This window comes from Chaetura pelagica, unplaced genomic scaffold (assembly GCF_000747805.2).
Source record: "Chaetura pelagica isolate M959 unplaced genomic scaffold, ChaPel_1.0 scaffold171, whole genome shotgun sequence".
In the NCBI taxonomy this organism is placed as follows: domain Eukaryota; kingdom Metazoa; phylum Chordata; class Aves; order Apodiformes; family Apodidae; genus Chaetura; species Chaetura pelagica.
Genome location: NW_009952066.1, coordinates 1,205,401 through 1,226,048, shown reverse-complemented (window position 1 = coordinate 1,226,048; position 20,648 = coordinate 1,205,401). Strand labels below are relative to the sequence as shown.

At 41.6% G+C, this 20,648-nt stretch overlaps 1 protein-coding gene across 1 annotated transcript in view; it reads left to right on the top strand.

The window, feature by feature from the left end:
• Nucleotides 1-20,648, top strand: part of ANAPC1 (anaphase promoting complex subunit 1) — a 31,016-nt gene continuing 10,368 nt past the window's right edge. Inside the window, exons 1-30 of the mRNA XM_010004686.1 lie at nucleotides 1-81; nucleotides 250-296; nucleotides 433-580; nucleotides 714-796; nucleotides 1,924-1,997; nucleotides 2,280-2,425; nucleotides 2,804-3,024; nucleotides 3,639-3,848; nucleotides 4,498-4,593; nucleotides 5,054-5,144; nucleotides 5,257-5,322; nucleotides 6,120-6,257; nucleotides 6,582-6,722; nucleotides 7,089-7,149; nucleotides 7,699-7,886; nucleotides 8,777-8,851; nucleotides 9,420-9,685; nucleotides 10,302-10,393; nucleotides 11,315-11,463; nucleotides 12,785-12,863; nucleotides 12,971-13,007; nucleotides 13,103-13,173; nucleotides 13,319-13,497; nucleotides 16,063-16,289; nucleotides 17,508-17,626; nucleotides 18,086-18,357; nucleotides 18,671-18,905; nucleotides 19,944-20,035; nucleotides 20,207-20,341; nucleotides 20,484-20,566. Coding sequence (XP_010002988.1) covers nucleotides 1-81; nucleotides 250-296; nucleotides 433-580; nucleotides 714-796; nucleotides 1,924-1,997; nucleotides 2,280-2,425; nucleotides 2,804-3,024; nucleotides 3,639-3,848; nucleotides 4,498-4,593; nucleotides 5,054-5,144; nucleotides 5,257-5,322; nucleotides 6,120-6,257; nucleotides 6,582-6,722; nucleotides 7,089-7,149; nucleotides 7,699-7,886; nucleotides 8,777-8,851; nucleotides 9,420-9,685; nucleotides 10,302-10,393; nucleotides 11,315-11,463; nucleotides 12,785-12,863; nucleotides 12,971-13,007; nucleotides 13,103-13,173; nucleotides 13,319-13,497; nucleotides 16,063-16,289; nucleotides 17,508-17,626; nucleotides 18,086-18,357; nucleotides 18,671-18,905; nucleotides 19,944-20,035; nucleotides 20,207-20,341; nucleotides 20,484-20,566 — 3,902 coding nt within the window. The remainder of the gene's footprint in view (nucleotides 82-249; nucleotides 297-432; nucleotides 581-713; nucleotides 797-1,923; nucleotides 1,998-2,279; nucleotides 2,426-2,803; nucleotides 3,025-3,638; nucleotides 3,849-4,497; nucleotides 4,594-5,053; nucleotides 5,145-5,256; nucleotides 5,323-6,119; nucleotides 6,258-6,581; nucleotides 6,723-7,088; nucleotides 7,150-7,698; nucleotides 7,887-8,776; nucleotides 8,852-9,419; nucleotides 9,686-10,301; nucleotides 10,394-11,314; nucleotides 11,464-12,784; nucleotides 12,864-12,970; nucleotides 13,008-13,102; nucleotides 13,174-13,318; nucleotides 13,498-16,062; nucleotides 16,290-17,507; nucleotides 17,627-18,085; nucleotides 18,358-18,670; nucleotides 18,906-19,943; nucleotides 20,036-20,206; nucleotides 20,342-20,483; nucleotides 20,567-20,648) is intronic.

Sequence of the window (20,648 nt, the reverse complement as noted above, 5' to 3'; positions counted from 1 at the left end):
ATGGTCATCTGGAGCAAAGGGAGTAAAAACCAGGCGTCTGCCGTTTACAAGGCGTTCACTGTCGACAGCCCCGTTCTGCAGGTGTGGGAGCGCGGGGAGGCGGCGCTGCATGCGGGCGCGTTGCCTGGAACGCAGGGCTGGTCAGACGGTGTGCTGAGGTGGGCTGGTGTTGGGGAACGCCGAAAGGTGGGAGGGTGTGGGAGCACCAGCTCGTCCTTCAGAAGTAATTCGTGTTGTGTTCGGTTTTAGGCCTTGTGGTGTGACTTCACTGTACCCCAAGAAAAATCTGATGGTAAGTTTCCTGCTTTCCATAAAGCCAAATGAATGCTTTGAATTCAGCTGTCTTGGCATGAGAAGTGTAATTATCAACACTTGCTGTGTTGAGACAGCCACCTCCCGTTGTTTGCATTTTGTGTATAGAGGATGTCTAAGGAAAGACATAAACTTCACTGTGGTTTTTTTCCCCTTGTTTTCAGGCAGTGATGAAATAGTAGAGAAATGTATCTGCATATTGCAGAATTCCTGTATAAATGTGCATAGCACAGAGGGGAAGGATTACATTGCTGCTTTGCCCTTTCAGGTAAGTGTTGCCTTGTTTTTTTTGTCCACGGGTGGGTTTGTTGTCTGGTTGCATACTGCCTTGGGGTGAGATGTGAGTAAAGCACGTGTTTTGTTGTTTTATTTTTCATAAATCTATTGGTAATGTTTTATAGGTTGCAAACGTATGGCCAACAAAGTATGGTTTGTTATTTGAACGCAGCAGTTCTTCGCATGAGGTGCCTCCAAGTCCACCCAGGTACGTAATGAGAGGCTTTGATTGTTTCCTTACAGACTGGTGGCTAATCTCATACAGGAGGGCGAGAGTTGAAGAGTATGAAACAATGAAAGCAATAAAAAAAAAAGGTCTGTGTGTTTGTGATGGCGACAGGTGAAATCAAGAAACAGCAGGAAGGGGCTGGATACTGACAATCCACAATATTCCTCTCGTACCATGTGAAGAACTAGCTGAGAGTGGTAAATAGTATAACGAGGCACGATATGGGTGTTACTAGCCTGTTTTCATTTAAGATTTGTCCTGGGAATTGGGGTGGAATGGCTGGGATAGACGACTGGGAGATTCACTGAGGGGTTTTCATTGAGACGTTTTCTGTCAGCTGCAGAATATCTTAAATGTGTGGAGCATCCTTTTACCTCTTTGGTGAGGATTGTAGAGCCTGTGCCATCTGGCTGGGCATGTGGCTGAGAAGCAGAGTAAGGAATTGGGTGGTGTGCTGATGAGCAGCTTTAATACAGCCACTTGCTCTCTCTTAGGCTTTACGTGTCCATTCCAGGAACTTGTGGTTCTCTAGTACTCAGGAGAGCTGAGATTAGAAATAGCAGTCCTGAAAACACGCGTTGCAAAAATTGTGATGAGCCCTACTCAAGCTGGTCTGTGAAAATTCCTCTTTTTGCTACTGCCACCAGAGGTGGGGTGGCTTGATTGCTGCTCTGTGATGGATGCATATGACCTGCTGGCTATCTCCTTGCCTGAAGCCTCGAAGCTGCAGAACCTAAACTCTGAGTCTGAGATAAGGGCTTTCTCCTCTTCCTCCTTCTAACTTAGCTGGTGCCAGCTCTGTTCACTTGGGCCAGCCAAATCTGTTGTGTGGCCACCAGGTGGGGTCATTCTCAAGTACTCTAAGATGTAAAACCTCGAGACCTAATCCTCCTGTTTGGTAACACCAGCCTTTGTCTGACTCTACTCAGTTTATCCAACAAGCTTCTATACACAGAATGTGTGTCTCTACTGTTAGATTTCTGGCTCTGATTTATGAAGGTCTGAGAAGCTGTTTTGGGATCACAGCACATATACATACTACAAGAGAGAACAATTATGCTTGTTAGCATCTGAGTTTTGAACATCTCTTTTTTTTTGCTTTCTAGAGAGCCTTTGCCAACTATGTTCAGCATGCTGCACCCCTTAGATGAGATAACACCTCTGGTCTGTAGGTCTGGAGGTAGGTTTACATCTTCAGCGTGTCACTTGGAGTCCATCACTGTCATCAAATGCTTGATGTGTCACTTGAGTGTTTTTTGTATCACAACATTTGCAAATACCTACTTGTTTCAAGAATTCAGAAGTGGGTTGTTTTAACTGCTTTGTGAACAAGGAACCTGTTCAGGAGAGAAACCCAGATTGCAGAAAACGGAGGGTATGAAAAATGCTGACCCTGTAATTGGTAACACTGCTGTGGAAACGATTCTTTCGCCTTAACTGAAGTTAACTGCTTCTTTAGCAGGTGCGCTTGGCTCTGGCAGAGTGCAGTACGTTGCTGACTACACCTTGAGGATCGTGTTTCTCAATGCTGAGCCTTCCATTGTGATGACTTACGATACTGTGCAGAGTTTACACACTGTCTGGGCTCTTCGGAGAGTAAAGCCAGAGGTACAAATTAATTATCAACTAAGTATCATTATAAAAAAGATGATGTGTGTGTTTACATCCCATGATGGCTGGGGGTGTTAGAAGTGCCCAGTACTTGTAATTTATTTTATTTATAAGATGTTTGTTGGTGTGCATTGTTTATTGGGGGTTTTTTGTTTGTTATTTTAATATTTTCTTTCATGTATCTGCCTGTACCACAGTCAGGGACATCACATGATGGTGATGGTCTTGAAGCATACTGTGCTTGTGGTACTCCTGATGTTTTACTAGGAGTTTTTGACTCTGCGTAAATTGTTGTGTTCTGTAAGAAAGCTGACAAAGAGCTTAATGCCATGAAAACCATCTGAGCAGTTTGAGTGACTCTGTTTTCTCTCCCAGGAGCAGAACACGGTGCTGAAGTTCTCCGAGCAGATGGGCACGCCACCGCACATGGCCACCAGCAGCTCTTTGACCGCTCATCTCCGAAGCCTCTCGAAGGGAGACTCTCCTGTGGGCTCCCCTTTCCAGAACTACTCCTCAATCCACAGCCAGAGCCGATCAGTGTCCTCACCCAGCACGCAGTCCCGCTCGCCCTCCATCTCCAACATGGCTGCTTTGAGGTGGGCACTAAACATGACACATAGACAGAAGATACCAAAGAATGTGAGCTAGAGGAGAGGATGGACATCTGGTATTGCTGTCTGCCTGTCTCTGCCATTACAAGTTGGTCCATTTACGGTGCAGGTGCCTCTGTCACAGCACCTGAAAGCCCTCCTGAAATGCCTATGTGATGCTTGCTGTGCTATTATCCTTATAGCACTGGAGGATGATGGGTGTGCAAGAGCCAAAGAGACTGTTCTGTCATCACACAGCTGGTCTGTAGTGGAGTCAGGGACTGTCTGCAGGTCTTTTGACTCCCAGGAGTATTTTCTGTCAGCTTTTTCAATGAAAGGCATATTTAGAGGGAAGAGATTGGGAGAGATTTTAGATGGAATCGATCACATAACTTAAAATATTGGTGTTTGTACTTTTGAAACTTCATCTATTGGATACTTATAAATTGTTTTTCTGTTCTGGGGTGTATTGCTGAAGAAAACTAATATTGAACCAGCTACTGGGTCCAGGTGGCTCTGTTTTGTTTTTAAAGTCTCTAGTAGTGTATGAGCTCCCTGGGATTCTGTACTTGATTTTGAAACTCCCACTTTTCAGCAATGCCTTATGTGTTTGCTTGCAGCCGCTCTCATTCCCCTGCTCTGGGAGTGCATTCTTTCTCAGGAGTGCAGAGATTCAACTTTTCCGGTAATGCTCAGTCACCAAAGAGGCATAATACTACCCATTCACCAAACAGCACTTCCAGTGATTCCTTCCTTATACCAGAAACTGAACCAATTGTTCCTGAGCTGTGTATAGATCATCTCTGGACAGAAACAGTCACAAACTTGAGGTCAGGTGCTTGGGTTGGGATGGGAGTTCTGGGTCTCCACTGTCTGGGAGGGGGGAGGTTTGGGGTGTGGAGTAAAGTAAAAAAAGCTCATTCTGCAGTGTGCTTTAGGCAATTGGTTCTGCCTTAAAATAGATGTGTGGACCTGCCCTTCCTAATTTTTTTGAAGGGGTTATGCTCACTAAACGTGCAGCTCTCTTGGAAAGGGGATTGAGTACTTGTGAGTAAGTAGTTTTACCTGCTGTAAGCCCTCTGAGCTGGGGGATGGTTTCATGAGATCTCTAAAGCAAAGTAGGCTCTAACCTGGTTGTTACTTTCAAGTTTTTCTGATCTTTTAGGGGGAGTATCTCTCTGTGTAACTGTCAAAAGGGCAAAACACAGCATAAACCCTCAGACTGAAACAGGAGAACAAAGCCCAATAAGGTGTGCTCTGTGTGCCAACAAGTAGGGAATGTGGAGAAAAAAATGTGGAGTGCTAGAAAATGAGTTTTTCAAGGGTAATGACTGAAACTGAGACTGGTACATTCTTGCAGCTCACTACACTGTTTATGAAATCCAGTGTGACGCTGCAGCTTGTGGACACTGGGTTTTCCTTCACTAAAGTTTTTATGGTAGACCAAATAGTGTTCTGATCATTGTGTCTCTTTTACAGAGGGAAGAATTCCCAAGCATCAAAAGTGTTTATTACCACTGACCTTTGTGGGCAGAAGTTCTTGTGCTTTTTGGTGGAATCTCAGCTCCAACTGCGGTGAGCATCCCTGTCTCAAGGACAGGAGAACAAAGGGGAGCACTCTAGAAATGACAAGCTAGATACGAGTTTTATCATACATAACTCCTCCAGCTAGTGGCATCTGTTAAGACAACATGTGGTAGGTCACTGGCTCTTGTATGAAATGTTTTCAACTGTGGTGGCACAGATAATTTAGGCTATTTAAATAAAACTGAAGTCGTGAGAGAAGATTCACTGTAATTTGAATGGTATTCTTATTTATCATCATCTTGACCCTTTAGAAGTACATTAGGGATTTTAATTAGAATAGCAGAGTAAAAAGTAGTTGACTGGCAGGGCAAAACAAGCAAAGGAAGGAGGAAGGAACCAGGTATACCAAAATAAAAGTAACTGTGCCATGCAACAGTGTTTTAATCTTCTGTCTTCTTTCTGTAACAACAAATAGTCATGTTTCCTCTTGTTTTCTCAAATCTCCTAGGTGTGTAAAATTTCAAGAGAGCAATGATAAGTCACAGCTGATCTTTGGTTCTGTTACCAATATCCAAGCAAAGGATGCAGCTCCGGTGCAGGTACGTGCCTCTGCATGGGCTTTTAAATCTGGAGCATCCTGCTTTGTCGCTTGTCACACGGCTGTTGTCTTCTTAAATACAAGAAGTTGAGTGTGCTGCTCAATTCTTACAGAGCATTGATATGCTGCTGGTTCTGGAAGGCAGTGGAAATCTTGTGCTTTATTCTGGAGTGGTTCGGGTAAGTAACAGCTTTTCTATCCCAAAGTAAACGTTTGAGTCTCTGGTTACAAGCTGGGATCCTTCCCTGTACAGAAGGATGCTGTGTGCATCCATCAAGTGTAGTTTATGTGCAGTGCTGGAGAAGTAGTTCTGAAGAATCAGTGGCACTTTGTGGTACAGTTATATAATCTCTTGATCTTATCTTCAGTGATAGTAAAATACTAAAGTGATAATTATTTTAAAGAAAGGAAACATCCAAGAATACATTAAAAAAACCCCACAATTCTTGTTGAACAGAAAAAACTTTCAAACTTCTCTGTAGCATGTTAACTAGTTTTCAATGTCAAATTGTTTTGCTTTACAAAGGGCTGTTATTAGGATGGACATGATTAATCCAAAATAATAAGAACTTTTTCATAAATTCTGCAGAGGTGCACTATGCTCTCTCTGGGCACTGCAGTTTGTGTGTGTGTAAACAAATTTGTGTGTGTGTATATATGTAAATTTTTTTAAGTATACTCTCTGAAAATACAGTTTTCTCAGTGAAGCCCTACTAGAACTATAAGCGGGAACAAACCTGTAGCAATAATGTACAATACTGACCATATATGGAAGTTTATTCAGTGTGTCATCATATGAAGAAAGTAATTACATGGAGTAATCTTTACTTCTTAGAGTCTTTAAGTACATAGACACTTTTCTTAAAACTTTTCCTTTAAGATGTTAAAATCTGATAAAGTCTGTATAGGTAACAACCTCATGGAAGCACAGGCGTGAAAACCCACTCCTTGTTTCCTGTATCTTGTTCACAAAAAGGTGGGGAAAGTTTTTATTCCTGGGCTGCCTGCTCCATCCCTGACAATGTCCAACCAAATGCCTCGGCCAAGCACTCCCTTGGATAGTGTCAGCACTCCATCCAAACCTCTGAATAAGCATCTGGGGCCCCTAGAAGAGGTAAGAAGAGAGGAAGTCCTGTCTGGGATGTTTTCATTGTAACATCTTCAAATGACTGGTTGATTTTAACTTTCAAGGTACCTAAATGCTGAGTGTTTTATTTTTCTTCCATAAAGTTCCTGACTAAACAGTGTTTAAAGATCTATTAAATGCTGCCCTATTTATTTATTTGATGTCTGTAAAGCATCTGAGGCATAGATTGGAAAGATATTTGTAGTTCTTTTCAATATACTTACCAGTACATAAAATATAGCAATTTTAGCTGTCCTTTGCTCAGATTCTTTTATTTCAGCAATTCTAAGCTTTTTTTTTACCACTTTTCAGGGTGTGTTTTTGTCACCAGTTCCAGAGCTAAGGGATTCTTCTAGACTTCATGACTCAACTTACATAGAAGACTGTACTTTTCAGCAACTTGGGACTTTCATTCATGCTCTGAGAGATCCTGTCCACAACAGAGTAACTCTGGTAGGTATTATCCTGTAATTTCAGTTAACCTCTCATTAGCAAAGTTTACTTCTACTGCATAGCAAGACATTATTAGCAGCTCCTGATCAAAAGTGAAATATCACCCCTGTATTGGTGGCTTTGCATTTTTTTCTCTGTAGAATATTCTAGAAGTCACAGAATTTAATTGATTCCCTTAACTGATTCAGCTCAAGGTCTATTTCAAGTCTTTCATGGAGCTAGTTTCCAAGATTGTAAATCTTCAGTGTAGCAAATAGCCAGGAGATATGAATATGCTTAACAGATATGTGAACTCTAGGTTGATGGTAAAGGACCTTGGCTTTACACATTTTGTAATTTGCCTCTTAACTTTTTTTATTTTTTCAGGAACTCAGCAATAATACAATGGTTCGGATTACAATTCCTGAACTTGCCACTTCAGAACTAGGTACGATTCAGAATCCGTCACATGAAATGTATTTCATAATTTTCAAGGGTTAATTTTTAGAATTGTTTATGCATTGCTTAGACTGTGGTGATTCAGTACAATGTACTCCAAGCTCTGTTCACTTACCCTCTAGAGCTCCTGTCATCTATTTAGGTGTGCTCTGTTGCTTTTAGTGCTTCACCTGCTGCACTCTTAAAACTTCCTCTGTTCTTTAGTTGCTTTGCTCTCTACTATTGTGTGTGCTCTTGCCTGAGAAGAGGGTGAGATGCCAGTTCAGACAGAAGCTGGGTTCAATAATGAGCAATAAATAACTTTTCCCCCCCTCTTTTTTTTTGGAGGGGGAGTGAATTAGAGGGGCTGTGCTTAAGCTGAACTAAAGGAACAGCTGTTGGAAGTTGTGTGGTGTGATTTTCTTGAAAGAGTTGCCAGAGAGTTAAAAGGAGGTCCAAGAACTGTAGAGATTCGTAGCACTGACAGGGATAAGTACCAGGAGGTAAGATGGAAAGCACACCTACATTTTTGTTTTCCTTTTTTTCACTTCTCTAATAGTGGAAAGATGTCTGCAAGGTGTCAAAGCTATCCTGCCCAAGGAGGTAGCGGTACAGATGCTTGTCAAGTGGTACAATGCCTATAATGCTCCAGGAGGACCAAGCTATCACTCAGAATGGAATTTATTTGTAACATGTCTCATGAATATGATGGGTTACAACACAGAGAGACTGTGCTGGACACGTAACGTAAGCAAGCTCATGTGTTTGTTTTTCTAGCTTATGTTAACGCTGCTTATAATTCCTCAAGGTTTAAAATGGCTAGAGAGACAGAATTGTGTCAGAAATAGACTGTATTTTGTAAATAGATTGTATTTTGTAAATTGATTGTATTTTGGCAAGATGCCATCATATCAGTTCTGTGTAGCTGAATTGTAGGCATTATACATTTTAGTCTGTATTTATAATGAAATAAATCTATAAAGTATTTACCACCATCTTGGTCAAATAAAAATAGTCCACAACTAACACTGATGCATTAAAGATTTGATTCACCTAATCCATATTAAGCCCATTTTTGCTAGAATCACAAATCACAACTCAGATTCTTGTTTCCTAAAGTGGATTTTCCATGTAGTTTTTTAATTGCAACATTTAAGGTTCTGTTTTTTCCAGTTCTGTATTTATTTGGAGTTTCTCTAAGTGAGTTTTCTGCTAGCAAGTGTAATTGCAGTATTTAGGATAAAAACAAACCAGCAAGGATATGTGTACAACTGAAGTGAAAGCCATTACAGTGTATATCATGAACATTAGCTCATTGGCAGTATTTCCTCTCTCCTAGTAAATACCAGATGTTAGGCAGTCACACTGTGAAATCATGCACCATACACTATATTTACTAGCTGTGTCTAGAAACACTGTGAAATCATGCATCATACACTACATTTACTAGCTGTGTGTGGGAAAAAAAACCTATCAAATTGCAGTACATGTTTTATATGAAAGCAAAAGATATAAAAGTACCTAAAGCAATATCTTGTAATGCTTAGTTTGAATTCAGCTGTTATGGTAGGTAATCCACTTGTGCAACCTTGAGAATTCCAATACTGAGCTATTTCTGATCTTTTTATTCCTTGCAGCTTGATTTGGAAGGATCACTTTCACCAGTTATTGCTCCAAAGAAGGCTAGGCCATCAGAAACAGGATCAGATGAAGTAAGAAATGTTTCTCTTTTACAAACAAGAGCTCTGGGAGGGGTGGGTTTGTCGTTTTGGTTTTTTAAAAGGCAAACCAGAGGAGACACCCTCTGAGTATTGCATTTTATTTGAGCTCGTCTGAGACTACAAGCCTTTGGGGAAGAAAAGTTATTTTCCTCTGTGCAGTGTCTGCATTATGTTACCTTGGTTGCCAGGGTTCTCACTGCCAGAGAAGTAGGATGGACTTGGGAACAAATTTAGTATGGATTGCAAAGCCATCCCAGGCAGTCTTCTGACAATGTCTGTTCTTTCCTAGATGCTTCATCCCTTTAAAATGAAGCTCTCTGCACTTTCATAGCTACTCAGCACCTTTAGCAAGTCAGAAGCATGAAATTATATACAAAAAAAATATGAAGCTTAATTGCATTTCTGTGGCTTGCAGGGTTTGTGCAGCACATTTACCATAAAACAGTCACATTTGTGTTGGTTTATGGGGGAAAAGCCTCCTGTGTAACAGTGCTTTGGAGTTCCCTTGCTGGAAAGTGATGTTCACTCTGGAACCTCTACCTCTCTTTGTTTGGTCCAGGACTGGGAATATCTCTTGAGCTCTGATTACCATAGGAATTTTGAGTCTCATCCTGTTGCCAAAGCTTTGAGACTGGACCCTCTGGAAGTTTCCCCTCTGAAGGATGACTTTTTACAGAGCCTTAGCCTGGATTCCTCAACCCTTCTTTTCACTCATATTCCTGCCATTTTCTTTGTTCTTCATCTCATCTATGAGGAGCTCAAACTGAATAGTCTGATGGGAGAAGGAATTCGTTCACTTGTTGTCCTTCTGGTTCAGCTGGCCAGGTACACCCCACTGACAGATTGCAGATATTCCAAGTCCTACAGTCTCTTGATGATGGGCGTCTGTTATTTTTATGGGGAATTTGAGGATTGCCCAAAGTGTAACAGACTGTTTATGTGTTTGAAGAAAATTAATTAATGTTTAAAACCTTATGTATTTGCTGTAGTGAATTTCTTATATGGTTCTAGCTACATCCCGACATTGGTGTGTTTCACTGATCTTAGATACTGCAGCTCATGCTTTTTTCTACTATGTTTTCACAGCTCAGTTCATGAGATGTGTCAGATACTCTTGTTTGTTGTGGCATCTCCACAGCAGGTTATATAGCTTTGACAACTGGAAATTGGGGGAAACAGTGGTCAGACCTCAGGCAGCAGGGGAGGTGTGGGACAAAATATAACAACAGCTGAAGAGAAATGCATTGGGGATAATTAAATGTGTATTCACTGCTTAGGGAATGGACAGTGCTTGTGAGCTGTCTTAGTCAGAACTTGCCCCTTTGTATCTTCTGCATATACAAACAAAAAAAACTCAACAGAAAATGTCACTGAAATCCAGGAACATGGAGTGTTGTTGTTTTTTCCCCCTCTAATATGTTTCACCTCTCTCTCATTCAAGGGACTTAAAACTTGAAGCTTACATAGATTATTACTACAGAGACTATCCAGCCCTTGTAAAAACCTCCAGGCAGACTTGTGTAATTGATCAAGGTGAGTTTAAAGCTTTGTGAATAAGATGAATAATCAGTGATAATAACGTGTAATTTATCTCTTAATACTGGGCATGTTAGTAACTGTCCCCTTCAAAGCTGGCCTTAACCCCAATATGCAAAACTGCTCTGCTACTGCTGAGGTTACCTTATTCCTTTGTTTGTAATGGCCTCTTGAAATTGGCATAGCACAGCCATGAGCTGGTGCCTCATGGGACAGAGACTCCACAGAACAAGGATTTGGGAGGGAACGGTGGTTTAATTTTGGCCCACTCCCTGCTCAGGCTTGCTGAGAAATGTTAGGCAACTGTGGAAAAAGCCTGGTAGTGACATGTGCCTCTCTTGTGGAAAATACTGCTAGGCTGGCAGACTCTGAATTTAGAGTTCCTAAAAACTAAATCAAAGCTAAAACCACAAAACAGAAAGTTACAAAAAGGCCATATGTTATCTGTGCACCTGTTTAGTGTCCTACCAGCTAAAGTCCCAGTCATGTAAGATAAAGTACTATTTCTCCTGACCAAAAAAAAAATTCTCATAGTGTTGCTCAGACTTTGCTACTCATGTTTGTGGACAGGAGAGGCAAAGAGATTATAGTTAGTTTGTCCCCTCACTGAAGCATTTTAATGTTTTTTAATTACAAGAGGGTTCCAGTGAGGTTTTTAAGAATTACTAATTATACCTGCTCCTTTTCACTGTGGGCTGAGATATTTTTTGATCCTGAAGGACAGGTAGGTGTCTCAAGTTTTCATAACTGTCTAGCTATAAACTTGCATCTAACAGCAAGGAGGTGAAGTGTGTAACATTTTGAGAAAATATTATATTTTTTATATTAAAAGAAGTACCGTAGGGCTTGCTTTGGAATAGTGGAGAATTACTGTGCATTTGCCATGAACTCAGTGTCATTGCTGTTCATATGATTAAGTCCAAACAGGTTTCATGCACCATCCCTCATTTTTTTCTGCTGAGCCTCCAAGTATCTTTCAGTGGCTGAGTTCCTGTCTGAAAGGAGAAGGAGTGCAGCCTTATCCTTACTTACCAGGAATCTGTGAGAGGAGCAAACTGGTAGTACTGGTGCGTACTTTGTTAAGAAAAAGTGTGTTTTATTCTGTCAGCATAGCAGCACTGTGGCCAGGGTTTGCCCCAGCTGCTCAGTTTCCTGGAGTGAAGCATCCCCAGTGGGAAGTCAACTCTAGAGGATTTCATTGTGCTGTCTGCAGCAGTGGGGGCAGACTGGAGAGGTAACGAGCCCGTAATAAATAACTGCTGTAGCTGTGCTGTTTGGAGACTCGGGCATCTCTGAGCGTCACTGCTCTGTGCTAAGTAGACCTCATCTGTCTGCTTGAAATCCTCTTGAGTATCCCTGCAGTATCGCAAACTGTGCGGTGTCAGCCTCTCCGCAGGGGGAAATCCCTCCGAGCCTCGTCTGCTCTTTTATTACCTTAGTATTACTGAAGGGTGGGGATGGGTTTTAGCAGGTGGGAGGAGGTATTTGAGGTTGGGAAGGAGAGAGCTCTTGAATGCAGACTCAGTAGCCTATGCTTCACTGCTTATGTTTTTTTTTGTGGTTTGCAGTAGTGGCATGTGCAGAGTAATAATGTAACTTAAAGTTAACTGTATTTTGTGAGTGAGAATTTCCCGATTTTCTGCTTGGGCATGTATCAACATAAATATTTAGTCGCTTGAGTAGTTCTGAGGGCTGATGTTATCTCCTGGTCAGCCCTGCTCACTTATTCACAAAGCTTTTAGAAAGAAAACCTGCCAATACAGGGTTCGGAGCAGAAGTGTTGAGCCTGAGGTGGCTGAAGGAAAAGGCAGGGATGAGAGACTCTGCTCTGACCTCAGCGTCCTGGATTAGTTGCAAAGTCTCTGCTGTGAGGAGCCAGGAGTCAGCCTGTCCTCTGCTTCAGAGAGTGGAGGCTTGAAGCAGCAGCACTGAGGCTGTTTCAAAAGCTGGATCCTGCTTTGCATGGGCAGCAGCTTTTCACTCAGGGTTTTCACAAAGTAGCCAGTATTCGAGATTTCAAAGAAACTTGAGTGGAAAATCTTGTCTGTAGAAGATCTGTGTGTTTTGCAAGATAAATTAAATGTGAGAAACATGGGAAAAATGTATAAATGCATGTTCTTCTGTTTAGAAAACCTTTTTAACTTTGAAACCATTATTAGAGAAAAATCAGTTAATTGTTTTAAGATTTTTTTTTCTAAACTTCAATATAGAAATATAAAGTGTAGAAGTCTGTTACTTGCTTCAGTTGTTTCAATCTTCTACTAACAATATTTTCATAATAAACCTACCCCACTGCTTAAATAAGTGATTTTCCTGCCTGTTTTCTTGGGCAATATAGCAACAGCTGCACACTAAGTGACTTTGTGTTATGGTGTCTTTCCTATCCAGAGCGTGGCTCTGTACATACTTGGTGATGAGAGTGCTGTGTCTGACGAAGCCTCCCATTATTTGTACAAGATTACATCAGGTAATGATGCTTTGATCCCATCATAGTATTTCCTAGTGTCTTGTGCTTGCTATGTGCTGACCTTTTGCTTAGAGAATATGGAATTAATGTGGCCCTGTCTTTCCTAGGGCAACGAAAACAGCAGGAAGAACAGGATGACAATCGGTATGGGATTTTTTTATAGTATTAGTCAAAAATTGAAGGGTTTTTTACTTTTTGCTGAGTTATTGGCTTCTTCTTTATTCCACTTTGTTTTGCAGATGCAGTTTCAGACACAGCACATCTGTTTACAGCCTGGCTGAAAAGTTAATTATTTGGATGACTAACGTTGGTAAGAGCAGCTTCTATCGTTGTGCAAAAAAAAAAATCATAAGTAACAGTCTTGTGCTGGCATAGCCTGCAGTGCACTTTATCTGATTGTGATTAAAAGGTTGATTTTTTTCTTTATTATTTTTTTTCCCCTCACTGATTTTAAGGTTTCACCTTAAGAGATCTGGAGTCCCTCCCTTTTGGGGTAGCTCTCCCCATCAGAGACGCGATATATTACTGCCGAGAGCAGCCGGCCTCAGACTGGCCAGAAGCAGTTTGTCTCTTGATCGGGCGCCAGGATCTGTCCAAGCAGGCATGTGAAGGGAACCTGCAAAAGGGTAAATCTGTGAGTATGGGCACAAACGGATTTCACATTCCTAGATTTTGGGCAGAGCACTCTGTTCAGAAACTTCCTCAGCATCTGCTGATGCTGAGGGGCTTGTAAGGTGCAGAATTCAAGATTGAGGGCAATGCAGGGTTTACACACAGATGAGAGTTTCAGTATAAAAACCAGCATCCGGCACAGGAAGAGTATGTACATAGCTGTGGAAACTGGCAATAGAAAACAGATTTTAAAGTTAATTTAGGCATGGTGCTCAAAGTTTTGCTTACAGAGCAATTTGATTGCCTCTATAAGTCATCTTCCTCTCCAAAATGGCTGCACCTTTGAGACATGTTAGATTTTGGGGCCCATCCAGGGACTCTGCCATGAAAACAGTAACGGCACAGGGAGAAGGAAGGGGATATTTGTCAGCCTGGCTCCTTCTTTGGGTTGGTGTGGCTGGCATCTCCCTCTCTTCCGGAAGAACTGGATTGCTTTCTGAAATACTATTTTCATATTTCTCTGTCTTTCCTCAACAAGGAGTTTAGTTAATTGTATCCTGAAGTAAAATGAAAAAAGAAATTTGTGTGGTGTTTTTCTCTTAGACATTTTCTTCCAATGATGTAGCTCACTTAAGTGTCTTTTATGTGAAGGATTCTGCGGAGGCCAGAACTCTTCTTGAAAGCTGGCTAGTGGCATGTATAAAAGCACTTCATAGTAGCAGATTTTCTGTAAACTTTTCAGAAGCCAGGAAGAGGGATTTGTAGTCTCAAGTACCTCTTGATCAAGATTGTTTTTTCAGTCTTAGCTTTGGAAGTGATATTAAAATTATTCCAGTTTTTTATAAGAGGGGATTCATGACTAACTACATCTCAAAAAATGAATTTAGCAGAAAAGTAAATAAACTACGTGTTCAAATCCCATGTCCCACCACTCATGAATAATCCTTTTTACTTTGTGCTGGTGAAGTTTTTCCCAACAGTAACAGTACTGACTTAAAATGCTGATAAATTTGATTTTATCACTTACTTTATAACAATGCCTCGAATATACATTACCTTAAAAGGTTAAAGTGATCTTCAAACACCAAATTGTTTGTCATTTCTCAGGAGGGCAGGGTGGAGTTTCCTGTTTCAAAACGGACGCTGGCTATATGGGTGGTGCAGTTATGTACTGAGATTTAGTGCCTATTTATCAGAAGAAATTGGTTTTCATTCATTAGCTGTTAATTTACTTGCACTCCTGCTGTCATGTGTTACCAGTGAGCCTTAGGAAGATCCTGTGTTTGATCTAGTCTCTGTGATTCTGTAGCTTTCAGCTTGCTGAAAATCTGAGGTACAAAGCAGCAAAAATTACCAATGTAGGGAGAGGTGTGGGGTGTTTTCTTCCTATATTTTTCATACCAGTAGTTGTCATCACTTGCTCTGTTATTTTTAAATGAATTTGTGGAAGATGAGTGTCAGGCCATAAGGAAACTGTATATTCTGTGGGAAAGCTTATTTCTGCAGAACTCTTTATAAATAAAATGAGGCAATGCTTCCTGCAGAGTGACTGCCTTGTCTGGAGCAAGTGTAGGCCAAGCAGATGGCAGGCATACTTTGTTGCCTCCTTGTATGTGCTGTCCTGGCCATTCCTCAGGCCCTGTCCATTGCTTGTGTGATGTCAATAAACAGGGAGGACAGACTCTCTTAAATGAGGATTTTGTAAATCTTCAATAGAAAGAGGGCTTTTGCCCAGTGCTTCTAGGCAATGCAGTGCTTCATTGTTTTTCTGGTCATGTAGCTCTGGTGTGCAAGTTCAAAAAGCATTCTGGCACTGTGGTGAAATCCAGGTTGGCTGACAGCAGCAAACATTTGGGATTTACTGACTGTTTATTTTAATAGGTAGCTTGGTTTTCCCAAAGTTGTTGGGGGGGGAAAATCCAAATTAAAGCTCTGATTCTTGAAAACATCAATGGTTAGAAAAACAACGCAGGTTTCTGAGCAGAATATGCAGAACAGCAGCCCTGACTGGGTTGGGGGTCAGTAGGTACTGGCTCTTTTAAAGCAGGTTGTCTCTAGGGGACTGTGTCTGTGCCTTCTGGATTTTAACCTCTGTTTTAATATACATTGAAATCCTCACCTAGTTTTCTGTTTCTCACTGCTAAAGTTTTTTTTAAAAAACAACAACTTATATTTTCATAGTTGTATAGGCAAGGAGGGGAAAGTCCTTTACTACTCCTGCTCTGAGATAAAAAATAGTTTCAAAAGAAAGATAACTATTTAATTTCACCTCTTTGGGCTCCCGTTTGTTGGTCCTTCAACAGCCTTTGCTACATCTTTGATGTATTTGAGGTGTTGCCTCCTCCCATGCCATGTTGGCCTGTTTGGTTGTGCAAAAATAGTGTATTACAATATTGAGAACTCCTTGTGGTCTAAACAGGTGTAAGGAGCGTGTGAACGTTGTCATTTGTGATTGCACAAACCTCACTCCATTCTAGTGCTGAGTGTATCCAGGTTGTGATGCTGGTATTTTCTAGCTTTCTGAGAGCTAGCAATTATCCACATGCACCACTGAAAATTACGTCTGTCCTTTTTCTTTCCCTGGCAGTCTGTGGGCCCGGTGCTGTCCTCTGATATTCCCTCTGGAACTGAATCAGAAGAAGATGAGGATGGGATGAATGACATGAACGAGGAAGTGATGTCACTCATCTGGAGCGAGGATCTGAGGGTGCAAGAAGTGCGCAGGCTCCTTCAGAGTGCCCGTCCTGTACGTGTCAATGTAGTGCAGGTGCCAGAAGCTAGTGACCATGAATACATAGAAGAGAAAGAAAACCGGTAAAAACTGTCTCTGTTGTATTTCATTGTCATGTCAATCAAGTGAAAAACTGTTTGAACGTTGAGTACGTAGCTTAAAGATAAGAATGTCTGACCAAACAGTGCGAGATGTTTTACTCCAAATGGAACATGAAAGGAGGCAAGCCTTAGTGAAGGACACACCAAAGAGGGTTAGATTACATAATCCAGCTCAGCATGCACCAAAACTGCTGCATTTGAATTGCCGAGCTCTCCAGATTGGAGCAATGTATGGGAAGGACTCTTAGTCTGAACCCCTAACAGTATGCTGAGATCAGTTAGGGTCTGAAAGCAGATTGTAGCATCATTTTTATTTTTTTTTCAGTTAAAAGGTAGGAAATATAAGCAGGACCTACTCTGTAGTGAAAAAGTCTGTAGAGAAAAAGTCTCTGTAGAGAACAAAGCATTGCCCATCCCTTGCCTACAACTAGAGAGCCCTTTGTTCAGAGCTGATCTGACCAAAGGACCTAGTTCTACAGAAAGCCAATTCACTGTTCCATCCCTCTCTCTTGAAACCTCCAGCTGGAGCCACTGTATGCCTGCTGGCCTCACCGTTGTCCCCATCCTGTTTCTTTATTCACTTACTTTAGGGGTCATAAAAGTACCTTCTTAAAAAAACAAACAAACACACAGAAAAAAAAACACCAAAAAAAGCAACATCATTAACATGTAAAACGCTCTACAGAAGTAGGAAGCTAAAGGAACGCATAAAATTATTGTCTGACCTAACAAGCTGAGTAATCAAAGTGTTTCCAGACTAAATCATAGAGAATTGTGGTCAGCATTCTTGGAAGTGCACTATTAATTCTGCACGCAGGTTATTACGAGGTGATCACTAGTCATAGCAAGGTCCCATAGAGAAATCAGCTTTGCTTTGCTTTCTCCTTTCACCTTGTTTCTGATGCGGCTGCTAAATTGTCCGCAGCACAGGTTTCTTTAACTAGCACCTAGTCTTGAAGGGAAGAACAGAGACGAGTTTCAACATGATGTCAGCTGAAGTGTATCTTTGAGTTTAATCTTGTAAGGACCAAAGATGTGGTTCCCAAGTTTAGCACAATAAAAAAAAAAAAAAAAAGGAAAGACAATATGCTATCAAAAAATGGCTCATCCAGTGCCTCTTGTCCATAGGTTCATTTTATATTTGGAAGAATTTTCTGTATTAAAACAACTGGCTTGTTTTTTCTGTCATCTTCCCACCAGGCTGTTACAGCTGTGCCAGCGAACCATGGCACTCCCTGTTGGACGAGGGATGTTCACTTTGTTCTCGTATCACCCTGTTCCAACAGAGCAGTTGCCTATTCCTAAGCTGAATTTAACTGGTACGTTGGTCAGTTTCTTTCAGTCAGTATCCCATTTCTTTCTGAACCTCTTGTAATTCTTATAGCATCTTCTGTGTCTCTCTTCAGAGAGTTCCATGCCTTAAGTGTGGGTCTTCTGAAAAAGTGGCTCTTCTTGTTTTGCCTCTGTCACCTAGTTTGAGCCAATGTTATTATCTAGTGTGAAAAACTTGTCAGGTACTTTTTGAGAAGTGAAATAAATTGACTAAGGGTGTACAGCTGATCAGTGTTGGTGTCACATGGGACACAGATCCTGTAAAGTCCTTGTTGCTGCTTTATCTGCTGTGCTGTGCTTCTGTCTTCTCACATGCCTGGAGACACCCAAAGCTGTCTTCAGATGGGAAGTGTCAGTTTGTTTGCTTGTTACCCTGCTAAGATGAGAGTTGTTCTGGAAGCAGATTACATTCACCTAATTGCTTTTAATGTTTTTGTCCTGGACAGGCCGTGCTCCTCCTAGGAACACCACTGTTGATCTGAACAGTGGGAACATCGACGTGCCTCCTAACATGGCTTGCTGGGCCAGCTTTCACAATGGGGTGGCTGCTGGGCTGAAGATCGCGCCTGCCTCACAGATAGACTCTGCTTGGATTGTCTACAACAAGCCCAAAATTGCTGAGCTAGCAAATGAATACGCAGGCTTTCTCATGGCTCTGGGTCTCAACGGGCATCTCACAAAACTTGCCACACTCAATATACACGACTACTTGACAAAGGTGAGGCCTGATTTTGGGAGCAACACAGAAAAATACCTGCAGGACTCAAATTCTTTAAACAAAATAAGGTAGAAAAGTAAATGGATTTCTTTGAAACACTGAGTCAGCAGTTTTCTGGTGCAGGAAAATATCAGAGTTGCTTCATGAATGTTAGTGCAGGGCTTAATTTCCTCTTTAAAAGATTTTTCAGCAGTTACATCACTAAATCCTTCCATGTTGTGCACAGCTCAGTGTGGAAACTCTGGGACAAGTCTTTTTCCTTTTCTGAACTCATCTGCTTGCTTTGGTCGCTGGCATTTGTTTCCTTCCTCAGGGCCATGAGATGACAAGCATCGGGCTGTTGCTTGGTGTTTCTGCTGCCAAGCTGGGCACAATGGATATGGCCATAACACGCCTCCTGAGCATCCACATACCTGCCCTCCTGCCACCAACTTCCACAGAGCTGGATGTCCCCCACAACGTCCAGGTGGCTGCTGTAATAGGAATTGGCCTTGTCTATCAAGGCACTGCTCACAGGCACACGGCTGAGGTTCTGCTGGCAGAAATTGGTAGGTGTCAGCCTGACAAAATGAGATGAGGACTGATAGGATTGCAAGGTGTGAATTATTTGCACAATGCATCAGGCAGCTGAGAATTTTAATGTTTTTAGCTATGCATCTGCCACCATAATACTCGCCTCTCGTTTTCCAAAGGCCATCTTCTGGTTTTGGAGGAACAGAAGCTGCTGAGAACTGTGTGTTTGCATAGCATAGAACAGTCACTGAATCTAGAAGAAGAAACATAACAGCATCAGTGCTGGACCTAGATAGATTTTTCCAGCTCAAATTTTTTTCTGAGTAAACTAGTATGGGGTTTCTAGGGTCTCCAGCTAGTTGGTGAAAGGACTGCAGTAACTACACATTCCTCCTGACCTGGATGCCATATCTGCAGAGATCCTGACCATCAACAGCTTTAAGCTGATCTGTTGCATGCTGCATGCTCCCCAGATGTTTGTTGTTTCTCATGTCTGTCCACAAGGTGCTGCCACTGTAGAAAACAGAGATGGAGGCACTAGAGGGTAAAAAATGCTTTCATAGAATCGTAGAACGACTTGGGTTGGAAGGGACCTTAAAGATCATCTAGTTCCAGTCTTTCTGGCTCACTAGGTTGGTGGAAGTGCTGCCATTGTGTCCTAAATTCTTCTGTTCCATATTTTAGGACTTTGCAAACAGTAGTCTTCAAGAGCTGATTCTGAACAGTAGATTTCTGATCTGTGTCCTCATTCTGTGCATAATTCTTATTATTTTATTGGTAACAGTTATGTTCTTATCCATATTTATATGTAACTTTAGTTAAAAAAGAAACTGTATGGATTATTAAGTAGGTAATGGGATAAATTTTAAGGGTGAATATATGCTGCTCCTGGAGGGGTTTGCCATTTGGTGATGGGTTAAGTGACAAATGTTTGTAATTCCACTGCGAACTTTCTTGAGAAGGGACAGATGTGGGATTTTTTTTCCTCATTTCATTAGGAATTTAGTGCTTAATTAAACAACATTTACTTAGCTGAGATTTTGTAAGATAAATCCCTGTTTTCTGTTCTCCAGGACGTCCCCCTGGCCCAGAAATGGAGTACTGCACAGACAGAGAGTCCTATTCGCTTGCATCTGGGCTAGCGTTAGGCATGGTTTGCCTCGGGGTAGGTGCCTCTCTTGTTTCAGCTGCAATTAGTAGAAGCATCATTATATATTGGTGGAGTAATATAAGCTGTTTCATCCTTGACTCCCAACTGCCATTCAGCCAAAAGCTTTTTTTTTTGTGTGTATGGGAAGGCACTTCCATGTTGATTCTTCTCCACTTCATTCCTCAGCATGGCAGCAATTTGATTGGCATGTTGGACCTCAACGTGCCTGAGCAGCTCTACCAGTACATGGTGGGAGGTCACAGGCGTTTCCAAGCAGGGATGCACAGAGAAAAGCACAAGTCTCCCAGTTATCAAATCAAGGTACATGCTGATGATTTGGCTCATTGTAAGCTGAAAAGAGCAATAGTTGAAAGTCTGGGTGGTGCATCTGGAGTGACCCTGAATGCTGGCAGACTGCTGCCTTCCTAGGCAGTTGTTCTGAGCATACTTTGTGTTTTCACAGGAGGGAGACACCATCAATGTGGATGTTACTTGCCCAGGTGCCACACTGGCACTTGCTATGATCTACCTAAAGACTAATAACAGGTATTATTAACTTTGGGATTGCTCAGATGTTTCACAGTGACTTGTGATAGCAGTTTAAACTGCCATCATGTTGGCTCTGTTT